The sequence below is a fragment of the Mobula hypostoma genome, chromosome 28 (assembly GCF_963921235.1).
Source record: "Mobula hypostoma chromosome 28, sMobHyp1.1, whole genome shotgun sequence".
Classification (NCBI taxonomy): domain Eukaryota; kingdom Metazoa; phylum Chordata; class Chondrichthyes; order Myliobatiformes; family Myliobatidae; genus Mobula; species Mobula hypostoma.
In genome coordinates, this window is record NC_086124.1 from 15,975,555 (window position 1) to 16,001,254 (window position 25,700).

The 25,700-nt window shown below is 44.5% G+C and overlaps 2 protein-coding genes and 1 pseudogene across 6 annotated transcripts in view; 2 read left to right on the forward strand and 1 right to left on the reverse strand.

The window, feature by feature from the left end:
* Nucleotides 1–25,700, forward strand: part of LOC134338864 (histone H2A type 1-like) — a 597,857-nt pseudogene that overhangs the window by 355,487 nt on the left and 216,670 nt on the right.
* LOC134339082 (histone H2A type 1-like) overlaps nucleotides 1–25,700 on the reverse strand; it is a 318,239-nt gene that overhangs the window by 85,357 nt on the left and 207,182 nt on the right. The window contains exon 2 of the mRNA XM_063035392.1: nucleotides 11,773–11,788. Within this exon, the coding sequence (XP_062891462.1) occupies nucleotides 11,773–11,788 (16 nt within the window). The remainder of the gene's footprint in view (nucleotides 1–11,772; nucleotides 11,789–25,700) is intronic.
* LOC134339078 (alpha-1B-glycoprotein-like) overlaps nucleotides 1–25,700 on the forward strand; it is an 89,168-nt gene that overhangs the window by 46,622 nt on the left and 16,846 nt on the right. For 4 of the 5 annotated variants that reach the window (XR_010016341.1, XM_063035385.1, XM_063035382.1 and 1 more), the window contains one exon: nucleotides 1,352–1,645. Coding sequence is in view for 4 of the 5 variants with exons in the window: in XM_063035385.1 (XP_062891455.1) it covers nucleotides 1,352–1,645 (294 nt within the window). In the remaining variant the exon portion in view is untranslated. The remainder of the gene's footprint in view (nucleotides 1–1,351; nucleotides 1,646–25,700) is intronic. The other variant, XM_063035384.1, reaches the window with a different exon arrangement.

A 25,700-nucleotide genomic window follows, 5' to 3' on the forward strand; every position in this document is an offset into this window, starting at 1 on the left:
CCACGGATCTCCGGCCAGGCACTTATCCCTGTAGACGTAAGTGCCACCCCCATCCCTACACCTCCTCTCTTGCCACCATTCAGGGCCCCAAACAGTCCTTTCAGGTGAGGCAACACTTCACTTGTGAGTCTGTTGAAGTCAGCTATTGCATCCGGTGCTCCCGTGCGGCCTCCTCTACATCTGTGAAACCCGATGCAGATTGGGGGACTACTTCGTCGAGCACCTCCACTCTGTCCGCCACAACAGACAGGATCTCCCGATTGCCACCCACTTCAATTCTGCTTTACATTCCCATTCAGATATGTCCATACGTAGCCTCCACTACTGCCATGATGAAGCTAAACTCAGTTTGGGGAGCAACACCTCCTGTACCGTCTAGGTAGTCTCCAGCCCCTTGGTATGCATATAGAATTCTCCAACTTCGGGTAATTCCCTCCCCCGCCCTTCCCCTATCCCTATTTCACTCTGCCCCCTCCTCCAGCTGCCTATCACCTCCCTTATGGTTCTGCCTCCTTCTAGTACCAATTATGTTTTCCCATATTGCTTCTTCACCTTTCCTACCTATCACCTCCCTGCTTCCCCTCCCCCACCATTTATCTTTCCCCTTACTGTTTTTTCATCTGGAACTTACCAGCTTCCCTCTTCCCACCCTCCCTCCACCTGCTTTATAGGGCCTTTGCCCCTTCCCTCTTCAGTCGTGACGAAGAGTTCCGGCCCGAAACGTTGACTGATCATTTCCACGGATTCTGCCCGATCTGCTGAGTTCCTCCAGCGTGTTGTGAGTGTTGCTCGAGAACAACTCTATTAACTGTTCTGGCCCTCTGGCTCCCATCCTCTTGGAGGATGATCCCACCCTCGGATCCTTTAAGCACTAGCAAAAGTTTCGGTTTGGATATTAGTCCCCTTCCATTTCAGTTGCAAACTGTCTTTTCTGTACATGATTCACATTCGCTGGAAGAGTGCCCAATGATCCAAACATCTGATGCCTTCCTTCCTGCACCAAATCCTTAGCCACATATTCAACTGTATAATCTCCCAATTTCTGGCCTGACTAACACGTGGCACTGGTAGCAATCTTGTAAGTTATTACCCTGGAGCTCCTGCTCTTTAACTTAGCAGACCTTTCTAGTAGATCTTCCGTTCAATCATACAGACAACCATCACTTATTGTCTCCAGGAAAGTCTCTTCTAAATATACAACTTCAGACGGGGTTGGGGACGGTATTATATGATGGGAATTAGGAATGAGAAATAGATAGTTGCACAAAACGGGTTTTGCACGGAGTTAGTGATAATTTTGATTCCATACGCTTGAGTACATTCTGACTCAACTAATTTTCTTTCCTTCCAGCTCAGCCAGCGAGACCTCGAATAAAAAGTGACCGAGTGAATAAAGTCTACCAGTCAGATGAATCGGTCAGGTTAACTTGTTGGATAACTAGTCGGGCACATTCCGTTGGCACCTTTCACCTGTACAGAAACCGACAAGCATTACAGCACGTGCCAGCACAGCGAAACACCGCGACGTTCACCATCGAGAATGGAGGTGATGCATTGAGCATATACAGTTGTTTTTACACGTACATTCTGTCCGGTAGAAGCATATCCTCAGACGAAAGCGACAGAATACAGATAAAAGTCGTGGGTGAGTGTTTTGTTTTCCTATTCAACCAGGTGGCAAATGCACACAATTGAAGCAAGAGTATTTCGACATGGAGGTCCCGCCTATGGTGGTGCAAACACAATATCTAGTCAAACTCATCTTTGTTTGACACATGTGTACTACGACCAAGCATACCTCCTCTTCAATCTTCCGGTTTTGCTGCGCGAGTCATAATTTTGTAGTTAGTCAGATATGATGGGCACAATTGAAAGTTAGAAGTTCAAAGTAAGTTTATTGCTGAAGTACATACATGTCACCATATCCAACCCTGTGATGTTTTTTTTATCGCGTGCATACTCAACGACATCGCAGTACTAAAATAACCGTAATAGATTTTATGAAAGACCACGCCAATGTGGGTACTCAACTAGGTGGAAATAGTAACAAATTCCAAATACAAAAGAAAGAAATAAGACTAATAATGCATAAATAAGCAATAAATATCAAGAACCTGAGATGAGGAGTCCTTGCAAGTTAGTCTCATTTTGTGAAATATTTCAATGACCGGGCAAGCGAAGTTGAGTGAAGTTCTCCCTTTAGGTTCAAGAGCCTGATGGCTGAAGGATAATAGCTGTTCCTGAAGCTGGTGGTGCGAATCAGAAGGGTCCTGTACATTCTTCCTAATGGCAGCAGTGAGAAGAACGCAAGTCACTGATGAGCGGCGTCACCGATTATTGATGCTGCTTTCCTGCGACAGCTCTTCGTGGAGATGTGCGTATTGGTGGAGAGTGCTTTTGCCGTGATAGATTGGGCCATATCCATTAGTTTTTAAGTGATTTTTCGCTGAATGTAGTTTGTATTTCCATACCAGGCAGCGATGCAACGAGTCAATATACGCTCCACTGCACATCCATAGAAGTTCGTCGAAGTTGCAGATGTAACGCCAAATCTTCGAGAAATGCAAAACCGTAGAAGCGCTGCCGTGCTTTCTTCAGAATTACAATTAACTGCTCGGACCAGAACAGGTCTTCCGAAGTAATAATACTGAGCAGTGTAACATTGCTGATCGTTTCCTCCTCTGATTGTCTGATGAGGACAAGATCATTGACCCTTGGATTACTCGCCCTAAAGTCAATATTCAGCTCTTTAATCTTGATCATATTTTGTAGGAGTTTGTTACCATGGCACCCCTTAGTCAGATTTTCAATCTCTGTCCTGTATGCGTATTTGTCACCAGCTTTGATTCGGCCTACTATAGTGGTACCATCAGCAAACTTGAATGTTGCGTTGAAACTGTGCTTAACCATACATTCACAAGCATAAAGTGAGTAGAGCAGGGGAGGCTAAGCACATAGCTGTACCTGTGTAGATGGTAATCGAGAAGATACTGTTACCAATCAGAACAAACTGGGATCTCCAAGTGTGGAAAACGAGAATGCAATTGGCCAATGAGGTATTAAGGTCAAGGTCTTGAAACTTATTGATTACCGTTGTGCGGTTGATGATGTTGAGTGCCCAGTAGCAGCTCATACCCTGTCGAGGTGATCCTCTGTTGCGTTAACAACCACTGACATGGCAGCTGTTGCTCCGGTGGGCAAACTGAGGCGCATATTAGAATATGTATGCAGTTGCGAAATAATATTTCACCTCTCAACCGTCGCTGCTTTGTCATTGCGTTCAATATTATGGGAGAGGTCTTCTCGTGGGAAAGGCTGGAAGTTCATCTCCCAGGTTTCATCATATATAAGTAGTGGTATTTTTTTTTCTGGACTTCGAAAAAAGGCATGCGGAGCCCAAAACTGTTCAAGCTTTCCACGGGGCTTATCACTTCCATGCCATATCTATAAAGTCTGCTCCTGCTCGCATTCTCCAGCCTGCAAATGCAGATTGCGCCCAGTCTCCACCCAGCCAATAGGACACATCTGCCACTTGTTCCAGGCTCATCACCCGCAGCCTAATTAATCCGTTATCTCCCACAGTCCTTCTTCACTCATATACCATCCAGCTGCAAATGTTTTTTCTCGTCTTTAGTCTTCCTCCCTAAAGGTTACCCTGCTGCCTGTTGTGTTTAGTTTCTCTTGTCTCCTGTTTTGCTCCCATTGGTGCCTTGTCTATTACTACTAATTTCATTTGTTGCTAACCCATCTCTACTTTTGGGTCAAGCCTTTTCAATATTTTCTGATACCGTTATTTTGAGCTAATATCCTGGTTTGTCCGGAGGATTATAAAAAGCTGCTATCGCTATTCATGAGCTGCATTACGACTTTATGGACTGTTTATATTAAATATCTGTCATGCTCAGAATTTAAACCGAATATTCATTAATATCTGCGTTAATTGCCAGACGCAATTTTCTGCTTAGGTGTTTCTGTCCTCGTGATCTTCGTTTTCCAGCATCACAAGCCACACTAAATCCGATTTTTTCTTTGTGATCTATAATATTTACCCCTTATAATCACAGGCACGTTCTGACAGATTAGATATGGACACGATCATTTTTATAGTGTGGGATTCTAGGACCGGAAGGCAAGTATGAGAAAGGATGTGCTGGGATTGGAGTCGATCCAATGGTGTTACAAGAAGAAGATTCACCAGATTAAAGGTTAACGTATACCCAGCGTTTGAGGCTCTGGACCCTACACACTGATGCGTAAAAATAAATGAAGGTTGTGCGGTCTCATTAGAAGACTTTGGAGTTTGAAAACCCTATGTAGACTGGACGTGGAGATGATGTTCCCAATAGTGTGAGAGTCTTTGATCATAAGACTCAGTCTCAGATAGAAGGATGGTGTTTTCGAACACAGATGAGGAGGAATTTCTTCTTCTGGAGGGTGATGAATGTTGTATTCATTTGCACAGTAGTCTCTGAAGGCCGTCATTGGGTATATTTGAATGGAAACGATAGGTTCATTATTAGTATAGGAGTCCAAGGTTGCGGTGGAAAACCAGGAGAACGGGGTTAAGAACGATAATAAGTCAGCCATGATGGAATGGTGGAGCAGATCTTCTAGGCGGAACGATGTCAATTTGCTCCTATGTCTTATGTTCTTATGTCAAGGTTTACCGAAATAGCTGCATGTCGCATCTATTTGCTTGCATTATCGTTTACAAGACTTTTTTTTCCATTCTCTCTGAACATTTGTTGTTTGACGGTCTTGTTAATGAGTTCATTTGTGTTTCTTGTTTTCTGGCACAGAGACTCCAAATTAAACTTCACCGATATCTAACCCGCCTTCAATATAATAGCCTATCTCAATTACTCAGTCTTTTGACTTATGAAGGTCAATGTGCCAAAATCATCATTTACTACGCTTTCAAACTGTAACGCTGCTTTCAGTGAATTATGGATTTGTATTCCCATATTGTTCCTTCCGTCACATTCCACATTCCCTCCCGTTCTCTGTGTAAGACCTATCCTGATTGATCTTATTGAACTGCATCAGCTCGCACTTTTCTGCACTAAATTCCGTATACAATTTTCAGCCCATTTTCCAGCTGTTCCAGATCCCGTTGCAAGTTATGATAGTCCTTCTCGTTGTCCACTACACTACCAACCTCGGTGTCATCCGCAACATTGCTGATCCAGTTCACCTCGTATCATACAGATCGTTGATATAAATGATAACAACGTACCCAGCACCGACGCATGCAGAACGCCACTGGTCACAGGCCTGAAGTCAGAGAGGCAATGATCGACCACCGCTCTCTAGCTGTCCAACAAATACAATGTCTAATCACATGTTTAGTTGTAAAGAAACACAATGTGCTTGCGCTATTCATTAGCTGAATTATTTCTTTATAGTGTAATCCCATTAAATCTCCCACATATTCTGAATTTAAATCCAATGTTCATAAATATCAGCGTTAATTGTCATCCCAAATGCTCTGCTTAGGTGTTTCTGATCTTTGCTTTCCTGCATCACATGACACACTATATGAGATGTTTTGTTCTGATCTGTCGTATTTAACCCCGAAAATCACAAGCACCTTCTGGTAGAGTAGATGTAGTCACGATATTTACTACAGTGGAGGCATCGAACACTGGAAGGCAAATAAGAAAAATGATGTGTTGGTATTGAGGGAATTTCAGTGGTGTCACAAGAAAGATTCAGCATTGAAATTATTAACGTGCATGCATCCATTCAGACTCTGGTCCCTATTCACTGGAGTTTAACAGTATAAGGAGGGTGTTTTCATTGATAGCTTTCGAACTTTGAATGACGGACGTAGAGTCGACGTGAAGAGACTGTCTCATTTACGCAGCTCAGGATTTTACTGGCATCATACTCAACATCTTGAATCCTCACTTTGATCCTCAACATCAATCTTTACACCCTCTCCACTAACTCTTCTGGCCCTCAGGTACCCATCTTGTGGAAAGGGGGATGGGACCCGGAGCGATAGAGCAGTGAAAGAAGTGCATGGAGTAAAGCCAGATGTAACATAGAGAGAGGCTTTCAAGAAAGAGAACCAGAATAAAGGGTGTAAAGGTAGGAAGGTAGAAGGGCTAAAGTGCGGGTACTTCAATGCAAGAAGCATCAGGAACAAAGGTGCTGAACTGAGAGCTTGGATACATACATGGAATTATCATGTAGTGGCCATTACAGAGACTTAGCTGGTACCAGGGCAGGAATGCATTCTCAATATTCCTGGATTTCATAGAACATAGAACATAGAGCATAGAATAGTACAGCACAGTACAGGCCCTTCGGCCCACAATGTTGTGCCGAACCTCAAACCCTGCCTCCCATATAAACCCCCAACTTAAATTACTCCATATACCTGTCTAGCAGTCTGTTAAACTTCACTAGTGTATCTGCCTCCACCACTGACTCAGGCAGTGCATTCCACGCACCAACTACTCTCTGAGTTAAAAACCTTCCTCTAATATCCTCCTTGAACTTCCCACCCCTTACCTAAAAGCCATGTCCTCTTGTATTGAGCAGTGGTGCCCTGGGGAAGTGGCGCTGGCTATCCATTCTAACGATTCCTCTTGTTATCTTCTGCACCTCTGTCATTTCTCCTCTAATTCTCCTTCTCTCCAAAGAGTAAAGCCCCAACTCCCTTAATCTCTGATCATACTGCATACTTTCTAAGCCAGGCAGCATCCTGGTAAATCTCCTCTGTACCCTTTCCAATGCTTCCACATCCTTCCTATAGTGAAGCGACCAGAACTGGACGCAGTAGTCCAAGTGTGGCCTAACTAGAGTTTTATATAGCTGCATCATTACATCCCGACTCTTAAACTCTATCCCTCGACGTATGAAAGCTAACACCGCATAAGCTTTCTTAACTACCCTATCTCCCTGTGAGGCAACTTTCAGGGATCTGTGGACATGTACCCCCAGATCCCTCTGCTCATCCACACTACCAAGTATCCTGCCATTTGCTTTGTAATCTGCCTTGGAGTTTGTCATTCCAAAGTGTACTACCTCACACTTCTCCGCGTTGACCTCCGTCTGTCACTTTTCAGCCCACTTCTGCATCCTATCAATTTCTCTCTGCAATCTTTGACAATCCTCTACACTATCTACAACACCACCAACCTTTGTATCGTCTGCAAACTTGCCAACACACCATTCTGCCCCCACATCCAGGTCGTTAATAAAAATCAAGAAAAGTAGAGGTCCCAAAACAGATCCTTGTGGGACACTACCAGTCACAATCCTCCAATCTGTATGTACGGCCTCCACCACAACCCTCGGCCTTTTGCAGGCAAGCCAATTCTGAATTCACCTGGCCAAACTTCTCTGCATCCCATGCCTTCTGACTTTCTGAATAAGCCAGCTGTGTGGAAACTTGTCAAATGCCTTTCTAAAATCCATATAGACCATATGGATCTCGGGATTACTGCCTGTGCCACGCGACAGTGAGAGTAGGAATGCGCTGAGGTGGAGGATAAATGTGTGGCTGACGGATTGGAGCAGGGGACAGGGATTCAAGTTTTTGGATCATTGGGACCTCTTTTGGCGCAGGCGTGACCTGTACAAAAAGGACGGGTTACACTTGAATCCTAGGGGGACGAATATTCTGGCAGGGAGATTAGCGGGGGCTACTGAGGTGACTTTAAACTGGAATGGTTGGGGGGTGGGAATCAAATTAAAGAGGCTAGGCGTGAGGAGGTTAGTTCACAACAGGGGGATGGGAACCAGTGCAGAGAGACAGAGGGGTGGAAAGTGAGGGTAGAAGCAAAAAGTACTAAGGAGAAAAGTAAAAGTGGCAGGCCGACAAATCCAGGGCAAGCATTAAAAAGGGCCACTTTTCAACATAATTGTATAAGGGCTAAGAGAGTTGTAAAAGAGCGCCTGAAGGCTTTGTGTGTCAATGCAAGGAGCATTCGTAATAAGTTGGATGAATTGAAAGTGCAGATTGTTATTAATGATTATGATATAGTTGGGATCACAGAGACATGGCTCCAGGGTGACCAGGGATGGGAGCTCAACGTTCAGGGATATTCAATATTCAGGAGGGATAGACATGAAGGAAGGGGAGGTGGGGTGGCGTTGCTGGTTAAAGAAGAGATTAACGCAATAGAAAAGAAGGACATAAGCCGGGAAGATGTGGAATCGATATGGGTAGAGCTGCGTAACACTAAGGGGCAGAAGACGCTGGTGGGAGTTGTGTACAGGCCACCTAACAGTAGTAGTGAGGTCGGAGATGGTATTAAACAGGAAATTAGAAATGTGTGCAATAAAGGAACAGCAGTTATAATGGGTGACTTCAATCTACATGTAGATTGGGTGAACCAAATTGGTAAAGGTGCTGAGGAAGAGGATTTCTTGGAATCTATGCGGGCTGGTTTTTTGAACCAACATGTCGAGGAACCAACTAGAGAGCAGGCTATTCTGGACTGGGTTTTGAGCAATGAGGAAGGGTTAATTAGCAATCTTGTCGTGAGAGGCCCCTTGGGTAAGAGTGACCATAATATGGTGGAATTCTTCATTAAGATGGAGAGTGACATAGTTAATTCAGAAACAAAGGTTCTGAACTTAAAGAGGGGTAACTTTGAAGGTATCAGACGTGAATTAGCTAAGATAGACTGGCAAATGACACTTAAAGGATTGACGGTAGATATGCAGTGGCAAGCATTTAAAGGTTGCATGGATGAACTACAACAATTGTTCATCCCAGTTTGGCAAAAGAATAAATCAAGGAAGGTAGTGCACCCGTAGCTGACAAGAGAAATTAGGGATAGTATCAATTCCAAAGAAGAAGCATACAAATTAGCCAGAGAAAGTGGCTCACCTGAGGACTAGGAAAAATTCAGAGTTCAGCAGAGGAGGACAAAGGGCTTAACTAGGAAGGTGAAAAAAGGCTATGAGAGAAAACTGGCAGGGAACATAAAAACTGACTGTAAAAGCTTTTATAGATATGTGAAAAGAAAAAGATTGGTAAAGACAAATGTAGGACCCCTACAGACAGAAACAGGTGAATTGATTATGGGGAGCAAGGACATGGCAGACCAATTGAATAATTACTTTGGTTCGGTCTTCACTAAGGAGGACATAAATAATCTTCCAGAAATAGTAGGGGACAGAGGGTCCAGTGAGTTGGAGGAACTGAGCGAAATACATGTTAGTAGGGAAGTGGTGTTAGGTAAATTGAAGGGATTGAAGGCAGATAAATCCCCAGGGCCAGATGGTCTGCATCCTAGAGTGCTTAAGGAAGTAGCCCAAGAAATAGTGGATGCATTAGTGATAATTTTTCAAAACTCGATAGATTCTGGACTGGTTCCTGAGGATTGGAGGGTGGCTAATGTAACCCCACTTTTTAAAAAAGGGAGAGAGAAACCGGGGAATTATAGACCGGTTAGCCTAACGTCGGTGGTGGGGAAACTGCTGGAGTCAGTTATCAAGGATGTGATAACACCACATTTGGAAAGCGGTGAAATCATCGGACAAAGTCAGCATGGATTTGTGAAAGGAAAATCATGTCTGACGAATCTCATAGAATTTTTTGAGGATGTAACTACTAGAGTGGATAGGGGAGAACCAGTGGATGTGGTATATTTGGATTTTCAAAAGGCTTTTGACAAGGTCCCACACAGGAGATTAGTGTGCAAACTTAAAGCACATGGTATTGGGGGTAAGGTATTGATGTGGATGGAGAATTGGTTAGCAGACAGGAAGCAAAGAGTGGGAATAAACGGGACCTTTTCAGAATGGCAGGCGGTGACTAGTGGGGTACCGCAAGGCTCAGTGCTGGGACCCCAGTTGTTTACAATATATATTAATGACTTGGATGAGGGAATTAAATGCAGCATCTCCAAGTTTGCGGATGACACGAAGCTGGGTGGCAGTGTTAGCTGTGAGAAGGATGCTAAGAGGATGCAGGCTGACTTGGATAGGTTGGGTGAGTGGGCAAATTCATGGCAGATGCAATTTAATGAGGGTAAATGTGAAGTTATCCACTTTGGTGGCAAAAATAGGAAAACAGATTATTATCTGAATGGTGGCCGATTAGGAAAAGGGGAGGTGCAACGAGACCTGGGTGTCATTATACACCAGTCATTGAAAGTGGGCATGCAGGTACAGCAGGCGGTGAGAAAGGCGAATGGTATGCTGGCATTTATAGCGAGAGGATTTGAGTACAGGAGCAGGGAGGTACTACTGCAGTTGTACAAGGCCTTGCTGAGACCATACCTGGAGTATTGTGTGCAGTTTTGGTCTCCTAATCTGAGGAAAGACATCCTTGCCATAGAGGGAGTACAAAGAAGGTTCACCAGATTGATTCCTGGGATGGCAGGACTTTCATATGAAGAAAGACTGGATGAACTGGGCTTGTACTCGTTGGAATTTAGAAGATTGAGGGGGGGATCTGATTGAAACGTATAAAATCCTAAAGGGATTGGACAAGCTAGATGCAGGAAGATTGTTCCCGATGTTGGAGAAGTCCAGAACGAGGGGCCACAGTTTGAGGATAAAGGGGAAGCCTTTTAGGACTGAGATTAGGAAAAACTTCTTCGCACAGAGAGTGGTGAATCTGTGGAATTCTCTGCCACAGGAAACAGTTGAGGCCAGTTCATTGGCTATATTTAAGAAAGAGTTATATATTGCCCTTGTGGCTATGGGGGTCAGGGGGTATGGAGGGAAGGCTGGGGCGGGGTTCTGAGTTGGATGATCAGCCATGATCATATTAAATGGCGATGCAGGCTCGAAGGGCCGAATGGCCTACTCCTGCACCTATTTTCTATGTTTCTATGTTTCTATATCCTCTGCACTACCCTCATCTACATGCCTGGTCACCTCCTCAAAGAACTCTATCAGAATTGTTAGACACGATCTGCCCTTCACAAAGCCATGCTGACTGTTCCTGATCAGACCATGATTCTCTAAATGCCCAGAGATCCCATCTCTAAGAATATTTTCCAACAGCTTTCCCATCACAGACTGACTCACTGATCTATAATTACCCGGACTATCCCCACTACCTTTTTGAACAAGGGGACAACATTCGCCTCCCTCCAATCTTCCTGTACCATTACTGTGGACAACGAGGACATTAAAGATCCTAGCCAGAGGCTCAGCAATCTCTTCCCTCGCCTCGTGGAGCAGCCTGGGGAATATTCCGTCAGGCCCCGGGGACTTATCCGTTCTAATGTATTTTACCAACTCCAAAACCTCCTGTCCTTTAATATCAACGAGTTCTAGCCTTATAGCCTCAGAATTTGTCCTTCCCGAATTGAAAATGTTCCTGTCCTCTCTGATTCTATCCTTTTATATGATAATGCTAAAGGTCAGGGAGCAGTGATCGCTGTCCCCCAGATGCTCACCCATTGAGAGGTCTGTGACCTGACCCGGTTCATTACCTTGTACTAGATCTAGTATGGCATTCCCCCTAGTCGGCCTGTCCACATACTGTGACAGGAATCCGTCCCGGACACACTTAACAAACTGCCCCATCTAAACCCTTGGAACTAATCAGGTGCCAGTCAATATTAGGGAAGATAACAACCCTGTTGTTTTTGCACCTTTCCAAAATCTGCCTCCCAATCTGCTCCGCTGTATCTCTGCTGCTAATAGGGGGCCTACAAAATACCCCCAATAGAGTAACTGCTCCCTTCCTGTTTCTGACTTCCACCCACACTGACTTAAAAGAGGATCCTGCTAAATTACCCACCCTTTCTGTAGCTGTAATAGTATCCTTAACCAGTAATGCCACCCCTCCACCCTTTTTCTGCCCTCTCTATCCCTTTTAATGGACTGAAATCAAGGAATATTGAGAATCCATTCCTGCCCTGGTGCCAGCCAAGTCTCTGTAATGGGCACTACATCATAATTCCATGTATGTATCCAACCTCTCTGTTCATCACCTGATGCTTCTTGCATTGAGGTACACACACTTCAGCCCTTCTACCTTACTACCTTTACGTCGTTTATTCTGCTTCTCTTTTCTCAAAACCTCTATATATGTTAGATCTGGCTATACTCCATGCACTTCTTTCACTGCTCTATATTTCTGGGTCCCATCCTCCTTGCAAATTAGTTTAAGCGCTCCCGAACCATGCTAGCAAACCTACCTGCAAGGATATTGCTCCCCCTCGAGTTCAGTTGCAACCCATCCAATCTGTATAGTTCCCACCTTCCCCAGAAGAAATCCCAATGATCCAAAAATCTAAAACCCTGCTCCCTGCACCGACTCCTCAGCCACTCATTCAACTGCCATCTCCTCCAATTCTAACTGTCACGTAGTACTGGCAGCAAACCTGAGAACGCCACCCTTGAGGTCCTGTTGTTCAGCCTTCTGCTTATTTCCCGAAACTCACACTTCAGGACCTCATCCCTCTTCCTGCCCATGTCGTTGGTCCCTACATGTATCACAACTTCTGGTTGCTTTCCCTTTCGTACCAGGATGTCGTGCACCCGGTCAGAGACATCAGAGACCCTGGCACCAGGGAGGCAACAATTCATGCGGGTGTCCTTCTCACGCCCACAAAATCTCCTGTCTACTCCCTTGACTATAGAGTCTCCAAAGACGACAGCTCTCCTCTTTTCCGTCCCACCCTTCTGCACCACCGGGTCAGACTGAGTGCCGGAGGCCCTGCCTCCGTGTCTCACACTTGGTCGGTCGTCCCCGCCAACAGTATCCAGGACGGTAAAGTTATTATTCAGGGGAATGGCTACAGGGGTGCCCTGCACTACCTGTCTGCTCACCTTCGCTTTCCACCCTCTGACTGTCTCCCAACCACCTGCTTAAGACAGCCTAGGTGTGACTAACTCCCTGCAGCTCTCATCTATGACTGCCTCTTTCTCCCTTATGAGTCGAAGGTCATCCAGCTGCTGCTCCAGATTCCTTACACGGTCTTCCAGATCGCCCAGCCTTATACATTTCAGTGCGTTAAAAGGGATAGAGAGGGGGGAAAGGGGGGGGGGAAAGGTGACATTGCCGGTCAGGGATACTATTACAGCTACAGAAAGGGTGGGTAATGAAGCAGCATCCGCTTTTGAGTCAGTATGGGTGGAGATCAAGAACAGGAAAGGGGCAGTTACTCTATTGGGAGTATTCTATAGGCCCCCTGGTAGCAGAAGATATCGAGGAGCAGATTGGGAGGCAGATTTTGGAAGGGTGCAAAAATAACAAGGTTGTTATCATGGGTGACTTTAACTTACCTGATATTGATTGGCACCTGATTAGTTCAAAGGGATTAGACGGGCAGAGTTCGTTAAGTGTGGTAGGACGGATTCCTGTCACAGCATGTTGACAGGCTGACCAGGCGGAAAATACTATACTAGATCTGGTATGATGGAACGAACCTCGTCAAGTCACAAATCTCTAAGTGGCTGAGCATCTGGGGGGCAGTGACCACCACTCCCTGGCCTGTTGCTTTATTATGGGAAAGGATAGAATAAGAGAGAACCGGAAAATTTTTAATTGGGGAAGGGAAAATTATGAGGCTATAAGGCTGGAACTTGCGGGTGTGAACTGGGATGATTTTGTTGCAAGGAAATGTACTATGGACATGTGGTCGATGTTCAGAGATCTCTTGCAGGATGATAGGGATAACTTTGTCCCGGTGAGGAAGATAAAGAAGGTTAGGGTGAAGGAACCATGGGTGACAAGTGAGGTGGAAAATCTAGTCAGGTGGAAAAAGGCAGCATACATGAGGTTTAGGAAGAAAGGATCAGATGGGTCTATTGAGGAATATAGGATAGCAAGCAAGGAACTTAATAAAGGGGCTGAGAAGAGCAAGAAGTGGGCATGAGAATGCCTTGGCGAGTGGGGTAAAGGAAAGGCCCAAGGCATTCTTCAATTAAGTGAAGAACAACAGGATGTCAGGATTGAAGGTAGGACCGATTAGAGATAAAGGTGGGAAGATGAGCTTGGAGGCTGTGGAAGTGAGCGAGGTCATCAATGAATAGTTCTCTTCGGTATTCACCAATGAGAGGGAACATGATTTTTTCAAAACTCGTTAGATTCTGGACTAGTTCCTGAGGATTGGAGGGTGGCTAATGTAACCCCACTTTTTAAAAAAGGAGGGAGAGAGAAACCGGGGAATTATAGGCCGGTTAGCCTAACATCGGTGGTGGGGAAACTGCTGGAGTCAGTTATCAAGGATGTGATAACAGCACATTTGGAAAGCGGTGAAATGATCGGACAAAGTCAGCATGGATTTGTGAAAGGAAAATCATGTCTGACGAATCTCATAGAATTTTTTGAGGATGTAACTAGTAGAGTGGATAGGGGAGAACCAGTGGATGTGGTATATTTGGATTTTCAAAAGGCTTTTGACAAGGTCCCACACAGGAGATTAGTGTGCAAACTTAAAGCACACGGTATTGGGGGTAAGGTATTGGTGTGGGTGGAGAATTGGTTAGCAGACAGGAAGCAAAGAGTGGGAATAAACGGGACCTTTTCAGAATGGCAGGCGGTGACTAGTGGGGTACCGCAAGGCTCAGTGCTGGGACCCCAGTTGTTTACAATATATATTAATGACTTGGATGAGGGAATTAAATGCAGCATCTCCAAGTTTGCGGATGACACGAAGCTGGGTGGCAGTGTTAGCAGTGAGGAGGATGCTAAGAGGATGCAGGGTGACTTGGATAGGTTGGGTGAGTGGGCAAACTCATGGCAGATGCAATTTAATGTGGATAAATGTGAAGTTATCCACTTTGGTGGCAAAAATAGGAAAACAGATTATTATCTGAATGGTGGCCGATTAGGAAAAGGGGAGGTGCAACGAGACCTGGGTGTCATTATACACCAGTCATTGAAAGTGGGCATGCAGGTACAGCAGGCGGTGAAAAAGGCGAACGGTATGCTGGCATTTATAGCGAGAGGATTCGAGTACAGGAGCAGGGAGGTACTACTGCAGTTGTACAAGGCCTTGGTGAGACCACACCTGGAGTATTGTGTGCAGTTTTGGTCCCCTAATCTGAGGAAAGACATCTTTGCCATAGAGGGAGTACAAAGAAGGTTCACCAGATTGATTCCTGGGATGGCAGGTCTTTCATATGAAGAAAGACTGGATGAACTGGGCTTGTACTCGTTGGAATTTAGAAGATTGAGGGGGGATCTGATTGAAACGTATAAGATCCTAAAGGGATTGGACAGGCTAGATGCGGGAAGATTGTTCCCGATGTTGGGGAGGTCTAGAACGAGGGGTCACAGTTTGAGGATAGAGGGGAAGCCTTTTAGGACCGAGGTTAGGAAAAACTTCTTCACACAGAGAGTGGTGAATCTGTGGAATTCTCTGCCACAGCAAACTGTTGAGGCCAGTTCATTAGCTATGTTTAAAAGGAAGTTAGATATGGCCCTTGTGGCTACAGGGGTCAGGGGGTATGGAGGGAAGGCTGGGTTCTGAGTTGGATGATCAGCCATGATCATAATAAATGGCGGTGCAGGCTCGAAGGGCCGAATGGCCTACTCCTGCACCTATTTTCTATGTTTCTATGATGACCTTGAGAACAATAGGAGAGAGGTTGATGTTCTGGAGCATGTTGGTATTAAGGGAGAGGAGGTGTTGGAGTTATTAAAATACATTAGGACGGATAAGTCCCCGGGGCCAGACGGAATAATCCCCAGGTTTCTCCACGAGGCGAGGGAAGAGATTGCTGAGCCTCTGGCTGGGATCTTTATGTCCTCGTTGTCTACGGGAATGGTGCCGGATGACTAGAGGGAGGGGAATGTTGTCCCCTTGTTCAAAAAAGGTAGTAGGGATAGTCTGGGTAATTATAGACCAGTGACCCCTACGTCTGTGGTGGGAAAGCTGTTGGAAAAGATTCTTAGAGATAGGATCTGTGGGCACTTAGAGAATCATGGCCCGATCAGGGACAGTCAGCATGGCTTTGTGAAGGGCAGATCGTGTCTAACAAGCCTGATAGAGTTCTTTGAGGAGGTGACCAGGCATATAGATGAGGCTAGTGCAGAGGATGTGAGCTATATGGATTTTAATAAGGCATTTGACAAGGTTCCACACGGTGGGCTTTTCAGAAACTCACAAGGCATGGGATCCAGGGAATTTTGGCTAGTTGGATTCAGAATTGGCTTGCCTGCAGAAGGAAGAGGGTCGTGGTGGAGGGAGTACATTCGGATTGGATGGTTGTGAATAGTGGTGTCCCACAAGGATCGGTTCTGGGACCTCTACTTTTCGTGATTTTTATTAACCACATGGATGTGGGGGTAGAAGGGTGAATTGGCAAGTTTGCAGACGTCACAATGGTTCGTGTGTTGTAGATAGTGTAAAGGATTGTCGAAGATTGGAGAGAGGCATTGATAGGTTGCAGAAGTTGGCGGAGAAGTGGCAGATTGAGTGCAACCTGGAGAAGTGTGAGGTAGTACACTTTGGAAGGACAAACTCCAAGGCAGAGTACAAAGCAAATGGCAGGATACTTGGTAGTGTGGAGGAGCAGAGGGATCTGGGGGTACATGTCCACAGATCCCTGAAGGTTGCCTCACAGGTAGATAGGGTAGTTAAGAAATCTTATGGAGTGTTAGAGGGATAGAGTTTAAGAGTCGCGAGGTAATGATGCAGCTCTATAAAACTCTGGTTAGGCTATACTTGGACTACTGTGTCCATTTCTGGTCGCCTGACTATAGGAAGGATGTGGAAGCACTGGAAAGGGTGCAGAGGAGATTTACCAGGATGCTGCCTGGTTTAGTTAGTATGCATTATGATCAGAGATTAAGGGAGCTCAGGTTTTACTCTTTGGAGAGAGGAGGATGAGAGGAGACATGATAGAGGTATACAACAAGATATTAAGAGGAATAGATAGATTGGATAGCCAGTGCCTCTTCCCTAGGGCTCCACTGCTCAATACAAGGGGACATGGCTTTAAGGTAACGGGTGGGAAGTTCAAGGGGATATTAGAGGAAGGTTTTTTACTCAGAAAGTGGTTGGTGCGTTGAATACACTGCCTGAGTCAGTGGCGGAGGTAGATACACTAGTGAAATTTAAGAGACTACTAGACAGGTATCTGGAGGAATTTAAGGTCGGGGCTTTTATGGGAGGCAGTTTTGAGGGTCGGCACAACAATGTGGGCCGAATGGGCCTGTATATTGGTGTACAATTCTGTCGATATGTGTCCTCCTGCATCTCTAGGATGGACCCCAACCTCAGATCATTGCAGCATGAGGAAAATTTTCGGTTGGGATATTAGTCCCCTTCCAGTTCAGTTGCAAACTGTCTTTTCTGTCCAGGATCCCCCTTCGCTGGAACAGTGCCGAATGATCTAAACATCTGACGCCTTCCTCCCTGCATTAAATCCTTAGTTACGTGTTAAACTGTATAATCTTCCTATTTCTGGCCTCAGTTACACGTGGCACTATTAGCAATCATGCACGTCATTACTCTGGAGTTCCTGCTCTTTAACTTAGCAGAGCTTTCTGGTAGAACTTTCGTTCAATCATCCAGACATCTGTCACTTATCATCTCCAGGAAAGTCTCTTCTGCATATACATCTTCAGACGGGGGTGGGGAGCTGTGTTATATGATGGGAATTAGGAATGAAAAATAGGTAGTTGCACAGAATGAGTTTTACACGGAGCTAGTGAGAATTTTGATTCTGTAAACTTGAGTGCAGTCTGAATCAATTAAAAGTAAAAAGTTCCAAGTAAGTTTATTGTTGAAGTACATATATGTCACCATCCAGCCCTGAGATACATTTTATTGCGGGCATACTCAACAAATCCGCAGTACAAAAATAAAAATAATAGATTCTATGAAAGGCCACGCCAATGTGGGCGTTCAACTCTGTGCAAATTCCAAATACAAAAGGAAGAAATAAGAGTAGTAATGCATAAATAAGCAATAAATATCGAGAACCTGAGATGAAGAGTCCTTGAAAGTGAGTCTAGATTTTGTGGGAATATTTCAATGTCTGGGCAAGCGAAGTTGAGTGAAGTTCTCCCCTTAGGTTCAAGAGCCTGATGGCTGAAGGATAATAGCTGTTCCTGAAGCTGGTGGTGTGAATCCTAAGGGTACTCTCCATTCTTCCTGATGGCAGTAGCGAGAAGAACGCAGGTACGGTATAGTGGCGTCACTGATGATTGATGCTACTTTCCTGCGTCAGCCGTTCGTGGAGATGTGCGTAGTGGTGGAGAGTGCTTTGCCCTTTCTACAGAGGGCATATCCATTACTTTTTAGGGATCTTTCGTTTAAGGTGGTTTGTGTTTCCATACCAGGCGGTGATGCAACGTGTCACTGCACATCTATATAAGTTCGTCAAATTTGTAGATGTAATGCTGTGTCTTCGCGAAATCAAAAAGTACTGTAGTAGAAGCGCTGCTGTGCTTTCTTCATAATTAAAGTTACATGCTCGGACCAGAAATAGTCTCCCGAAATAACAACACTGAGCAACGTAACATTGCTGATTGTTTCCACCTTTGATTATCTGATGAGGACTAACTCATAGACCATTGGGTTTCTCGGCCTAAAGTCAATATTCAGCTCCTTAATCGTGATCATATTTTGTAAGAGTTAGTTACTATGGCACCCCTCAGACAGATTTTCAATTTCTGTCCTGTATGAGTATTTGTCACCACCTTTGATTCGGCCTACGCGGGTAGTATCGCCAGCAAACTTGAATGTGGCATTGAAGCTGTGCTAAGCAATTGAGACATCAGAAAAAGTGAGAAGAGCAGAGGAGGCTAAGCACACAACTGTACCTGTGCGGATGGAGTTCGAGGAGATATTGTTACTGATCAGAACCTACTGGAATCTGCAAATGAGGAAATCGAGGATGCAATTGCACAATCAGTTATCGAGCTCAAGGTCTTGAAATTTGTAGATTAGTTTTGTGCGGATGATGGTGTTGAGTGCCGAGTAGCAGTCGATAAAGATCATCCCGATTTGTGCAACTTCCCTGTTCAGATGATGCTCTGTTGTGCTAAGAATCAGTGACATGGCATCTATTGCTCCGGTGGGCAAATTGAGGCGCATATTAGAATGAATATGCAGTTGCATAATAATATCTTGCCTCTTAGCCCTCGCTGCTTTCTCCTTGCATTTAATGTTATTGGACAGGTCTTCTCTTGGGAAATGCTGGACGATCATCTTCCAAATTTCATTATATATGTCATGCCAGTTTTTCTGGACTGTTAAAAAAATGCGAAATCCAAGACCATTAAAGATTTCCACGGCTATTTTCATCGTTTCCATGCCATATCTATTACATCTGCTCCTGTTCGCATGCCTCAGTCTGCAAATGCAGATCCCGCCCAGTCTTCACTCAGCCAATAGAATTCACCCGTCACTCGTTCCAGGCTCACCACCTGCAGCCTATTTAATCCTTTATCGCCCACAGTCCTTCTTCACTCATCTGTACCATCCAGTTTCAACCGGTTTTCCTCATCTTCAGTCTTCCTGCCTAAAGTTTACTCTGCTTTCTGTTGTGTTTAGTTTCTGTTCTCTCCTGTTTTACACCGCCTGGTGCCTTATCTATTACGAATGATTTCGTTTGTTGCCAAACCGTCTCCACAACTCTGTTTTTGGGCCAAGTCTTCCCTTTATTTTCTGGCACTGTGACTGAGCTAATGTCCCGGTTTGTTCGGTGAATTATAAAAAAAAAAGCTGCTGTCGCTATTTATGAGCTGCATTACTCCTTTATGGACTATTCATATTAAATCTCCCTCATGCTCCGAATTTAAACCCAATATTCATAAATATCTGCGTAAATTGCCATCCGCAATTTTTCCGCTTAGGTATTTCTGTCCTCGTGGTCTTTCTTTTCCAAAATCACAAACCACATTAAATCGCTTTTTATCTTTATAATCTACAATAGTTACCCCTTATAATCACAGGCACGTTCTGACAGATTAGATACGGATTCGACCATTCCCATAGTGGGGGAGTCTAGAACTGGAGGGCAAATATGAGAAAGGATATACTGGGTGACGATCTAATGGCGTTTCAGGAGAAAGGATCAGCAGATGAAAGGGTTAACTTATACACAGCGTTTGAGGCTCTGGGCCCTATTCACTGGTGCATAAAAAACATGAGGGTTGTGAGGTCTCATTGAACGATTTTGGATTTTGAAAGGTCTTCGTAGACTGGACGTGGAAATGATGTTCCCCATAGTGCGAGAGTCTTGGATCAGAGGGCACAGCCTCGGATTAGAAGGATGGTCCTTCCGAACAGGGATGTGGAGGAATTTCTTCTTCTAGAGGGTGATGAATCTGTGGCATTCTGTTGTCTCTGGAGGCTGTCATTGAGTATATTTAAATCGAATCTTGATAGGTTCATATTCAGTACGGAAATCAAAGGTTGAGGTCAAAAAGCAGGAGGACAGGGTTAAGAAAGATAAAAAAAATCAGCCATGATTGAATGGTGCAGCAGATCTTATGGGTCGAATGATCTCATTTTGCTGCTATGTCTTATGCTCTTACGTCTAGGTTTACCGAAGTAGTTGCATGTCGCAGCTATTTGCTTGCGTTATTGTTTGCTTGATTTCGTTTCTTCTCTCTGCACATTGGGTTTTTGAAGGTCTTTCTGAATGAGTTCTTATTGTTTTTTTTTTCCTTCTGGTGGCACACAAAACTCCAAATTAAACTTCACCGCGGTCTAACACACCTGCAATGTAATATCCCATCTGAAGTAACCAGTCCTTCGATTTATGAAAGTCAATGTGTCTATATCTTCCATTACGACCCGATCAAACTGTAACGCTGCTTTCAGTGAATTATGGACATGTATTCCCATATTGTTCTTTGCATCGCATTCCTCAGTTCCCTCCCTTTCACTGTGTAAGACCTATCCTGGATGATCCTATAGAACGGCAACAACTCGCACTTTTCTGCACTAAATTCCATCTACCATTTTCAACCCATTTTTCCAGCTGGTGGAGATCCCGTTGCAAGTTATGATAGTCCTTCCCATTGTCTACTGCACCACCGTTCTCAGTGTCATCTGCAACTTTGCTGATCCGGTTAATTACATTATCATCCAGATCGTTGATGAAAATAAATGAAATAAATAATGTACCAAGCACATACCCATGCGGCAGGCAACTAGTCACATGCCCCCAGTCAGAGAGACAATGATCGACTATCTTTCTCTGACTGTCCTTCAAAACCAATGTCTAATCCAATGCCTCATTCTAAAGAAACACAACTGCTATCGCTATTCATTAGCTGAATTGCTCCTTTATGGTCTATTCCTATTAAATATCCCACAACTCTGAATTTAAATCCAATATTCATAAATGTCTGCGGTTATTACCATCTGCAATGTTCTGCTCAGGTGTTTCTGTCCTCGTGATCTTTGTTTTCCAGCATCACAAGCCACATCAAATCCAATTAGTTTTTGCCTAATCCGTTGTATTTACCCCCTATAATCATAAGCACCTTCTGGTAAAGTGGATGTAGAACCGATATTTGCTACCGTGGTGGCATCTAGGACTAGAGGGCAAATATGAGAAAGAATGTGCTGGTATTGGAGACATTTCAATAACGTCCCAAGAAATATTCAGCAAATGAAATGGTTAACGGATACGCAGCAATTCAGATTCTGGACCCTGCTCACAGTAGTTTAAAAGAATGAAGGGTGTTGTCCCATTGAAAGATTTTGTACATTGAAAGGCCTAGGTAGCATAGACGCGTAGAGACTGTTTCACTGAATGGGAAACATAGCGGGATGTTTCCCAGTTCCAACCATAAAGAATCTCTCGACAAATTCTGTAGTCTGTTCTGACACTACTGCCATGTCATTTTCCCTGACTTGTATCACCATCCCTCCTCCTTTAATGCATCCCGCTATGGTGCGTCTAAAACAACGAGAAAAACGGAATATGGAGCTGCCAGTCCTGCTCTTCCTGCAGCCAGGTTTCACTGATGGCGATACCATCATTATTTTAGGTGTTGATCCATGCCCTTAACTCATCTGCCTTTTCCACCATGCCTCTTACTTTGGCATCGTGTTTATGCAGCTCAGTATTTCAGAGGCGTCATGCTCTACATTTTGATTCCTGACTTTGTCTGAGATCTTAACATCTCTGTCCACAACCTCTCCACGAAGTGGTCTGGCGGTCTGATTCCCATCCTCCTGCATCTTTAGAATGGTCCCCAGCCTCAGATCCTTGCATCACGAGCAAAGCTTCCGTTTGGGATATTAGCCCCCTTCCAGTTCAGCTGTAAATTGTCTTTTCTGTACAGGATCCAACTTTGCTGAAAGAGTGCCCAATGATCCAAATATCTGGCGCCTTCCTTCCTGCACCAAATCCTTATCCACGTGTTAACTTGTATAATCTTACTATTTCGGGCCTCAGTTACACTTGTCATGAGTAGCAATCGTGCACGGCATAACCTTGGAGTTCTTGTTCTTAAACTTGGCAGAGCTTTTTAGTAGATCTTTCGTTGAATCATACAGACAACCGTCACATATTATCTCTAGGAAAGCCCCTTCTACATGTCAATCTTCAGATGGGGGCGGGGGTGGGGGTGGTGGTGTTATATAATGGGAATTAGGAATGCGAAATAAGTAGTTGCACAGAACAGGTTTTGCACTAAGTTAGTGTGAATTTTGATTCCGTCCGCTTGTGCGCATTCTGAATCAATTAATTTTCTTTACTTCCAGCTCGGCCACCGAGACCTCGAATATGAAGTGACCGAGCGGATAAAGTCTATGTGTCAGATGAATCGGTCATGTTAACTTGTCGGATAATTGGTCCGGTGCATTCGGATATCACCTTTCACCTGTACAACAACTACGGCCGTGGCCCCTGGGCTGGAGGCCCTGATGGGCCCCTGCCGACACCGTAAAATGCTGCTGTACCAAGCCAAAAAAAAAGGCAAGAACAAGAGCAAAGGTCGTACTGGTCTAAATATCAAAGCTATGGACCAAGACATTGATTTAGTGCAATACGTAGGCTATAAATCTACAGGCCTTAAGAGGGAGGACAGAAAGTAATGCAGATTCTTATTTTGAAGGACAGCATCGAAAGCATTCAAAAATTGACCTGGGCTTACTTGGCTTAGTAACTCTAAAATGCCCATGTAGTTGCCGTTAATAGGCCTGCCAAGTATGTCACTGGAGCCTCGCATAGCCAATCCCCTCTCACAACCGCCACCTCTCTTCTCAATACGTTGGTCTAGTAGACACACTCTGACTCGAACTGTTTTTGCACTTCTGTATCTATTCTTCCGCTGTCAGACGCTAGTGTAATATAGGTCAGTATCGTTTTCCAGTGGTGTTCGCTATTTTCATGGTCTCCTATGCGCTCAGCTGTATGTTTCCAGTCGCTAAAGCCAGTTTCGAAGATGGACTGACAGTTACCATCACTGAACATGCGGCATGAAAAACGAAACACACAGCCGGTAGAAGGGAAATATAATAGCCATTGCCTTGATATGTTCTCACCATTTACGAGCTTGCGTTTGAAGTGAATTTTGGGGGGAAAAAAACGGCTCTGCTGTTCATGTACTCGTTCCGAAGCTTTGATATCCGCATCTTTATTCTAGCTGGACTCCGGCCCTTTCTCAGCCCAGTACGCTCAGACTGAATCATCTAACGTTTCCTTTCCCCAGCGATCAGGATCAGTGCTGTGAGGATCGTCAGTAGCGGTAACGTTAACATTAATGGCGGGCCTACTTGGTTGTTCAGAGGCCTCTGTGATCGGGAATCCCAAAGAAATGCTGTCTGCCTCTTCAACGTTAGCTGCTGACTGTGGCAAGGACGGTGGTCCTGTGCTAACGATGGTGCTAGCGCTAGCTGTTGAACAAGTCTCCATTTGTCCACCGGTCTCAGACTGTGACAAGAGCGATGGTACTGCTGCATCATCAAGAACAGGTTTAAAAAATTCAGTCAATTTCAATGTCTTTTTTAATGCTTCTTTCTCACGGTCCTCTTTTTCTTGTTTTTTTTTCTTTTCTGTGCTCCACTCTCGTATTTTTTTTTTGTTCGAATGATGATGGCTACCTGTTTTAGACCCCTTTGCAGCTCTGGCCCTTGGGTTGCAGGCCAGCCGAGCCCTGACTAAAGTCCGCTGTTGTCAACAACGGACAACCAGTAATGGTAGAGCAATCACAGCGAAACAGCGTGACGTTCACCACCGCGAATGGAGGCGAAACATCGAGAGAATACAGTTGTGTTTACTCGCGTACGGTGTCGGGTAGAAGCATATCTTTAGGAGTAAGCGACAGAATAAAGTTAACAGTCGTGGGTGAGTGTTTTTTTTTCCGATTCATGCAGGTGACAAATGCACGCAATTAGAACAAGAGTATTTTGACAGGGAGGTCCCGCCTATCGTAGAGCAAATAAAATATCTATTCACACTCATCGTGTTTTGACGTTTGTGAACTACAAACAAATATGCTTCTTCCTTCAACCACCCTGTTTACCCCTTGAATCATATTTTTACAGATATTCAGACATGATGGGCAAAATTGGAATTTTAAAGTTCAAAGTAAGTTTATTGTTGAAGTATGGATATGACACCATATCCAACTCTAAGATACATTTTCTTGTGGGCATACTGAACAAATCCAGAGTACAATATTAACCATAACAGATTCCATGAATGTCAGCGCCAATCTGGGCACTGAACCAGGAGCAAAAGACAACAAATTCCAAATACAAAAGGAAAAAGAAGACTAGTAATACACAAATAAGCAAAAAATATCGAGAACATGAGATGAAGAGTCCTTGAAAGTGAGTCTAGATTTTGTGGTAAATGAAGTTAAGTGAAGTTCTTCCCTTTGGTTCAAGAGCCTAATGGCTGAAGGGTAATAACTGCTCCTTAAGCTGGTGGCGTGAATCCTAACGGTCGAGTAAATTCTTCTCTGATGGCAGCACCGAGAAGAACGTAAGTACCATACTGAATAACGGCGTCCGTTGTGATTGATGCTCCTTTTCTGCGACAACTCGTCGTGCAGATGTGCTTTCTGGTGGAGTGTGCTTTACAACTGATGGACTGGGCCATATCCATTACTTATTGTAGGATGTTCTGTTCAAAGTAGTTCGTGTTTCCATGCCAGTCTGCAATGCACACAGTCAGTATACATTCCACAACACATTTATAGACCGTCGTCTAAGTTGTAGATGTAATGCCGAAGCTTCGCGAATTTCAAAGAAAGTAGGGGAGCTGCTGTGTTTTCTGCGTAATTAAAGTTACGAACTAGGACCAGAGCAGGTCTTCCGAAATAACAACACCAAGCCATGTAACATTGCTGACCCTTTCCACCTCTGATTGTCTGATGAGGGCTAGCTCATAGACCTCTGGGTTCCTCCTCCTAAAGTCAATATTCAGTTCCTTAATCTTGATCATATTTTGCAACAGTTTGTTACTATGACACCCCTTAGCCAGATTTTCAATCTGTCCTGTATGCTTAGTCGTCACCACCTTTGATTCGGCCTATAGCTGGAGGAGCGGATAGTGCTGAGGAAACAGAGCGCCTGCAGAGAGACTTAGATAGTTCAGGGAAATAGGCAAAAAGTGGCAAATGAAAGGCAATGATAGAAAGCGTATGGGCATGCGCTTTGGTGGAAGAAATAAACATGCAGACAATTATTTACATGCGGAGAAGAATTCAAAATGCAGAGATGCAAAGAGACTTGGGAGTCCTTGTGCAAGATGCCCTAAAGGTTAACCTCCAGGTTGAGTCCGTGGTGAAGATGGCGAATGCAATGCTGCCATTTATTTCCAGAGGTATGGTATATAAGAGCAGG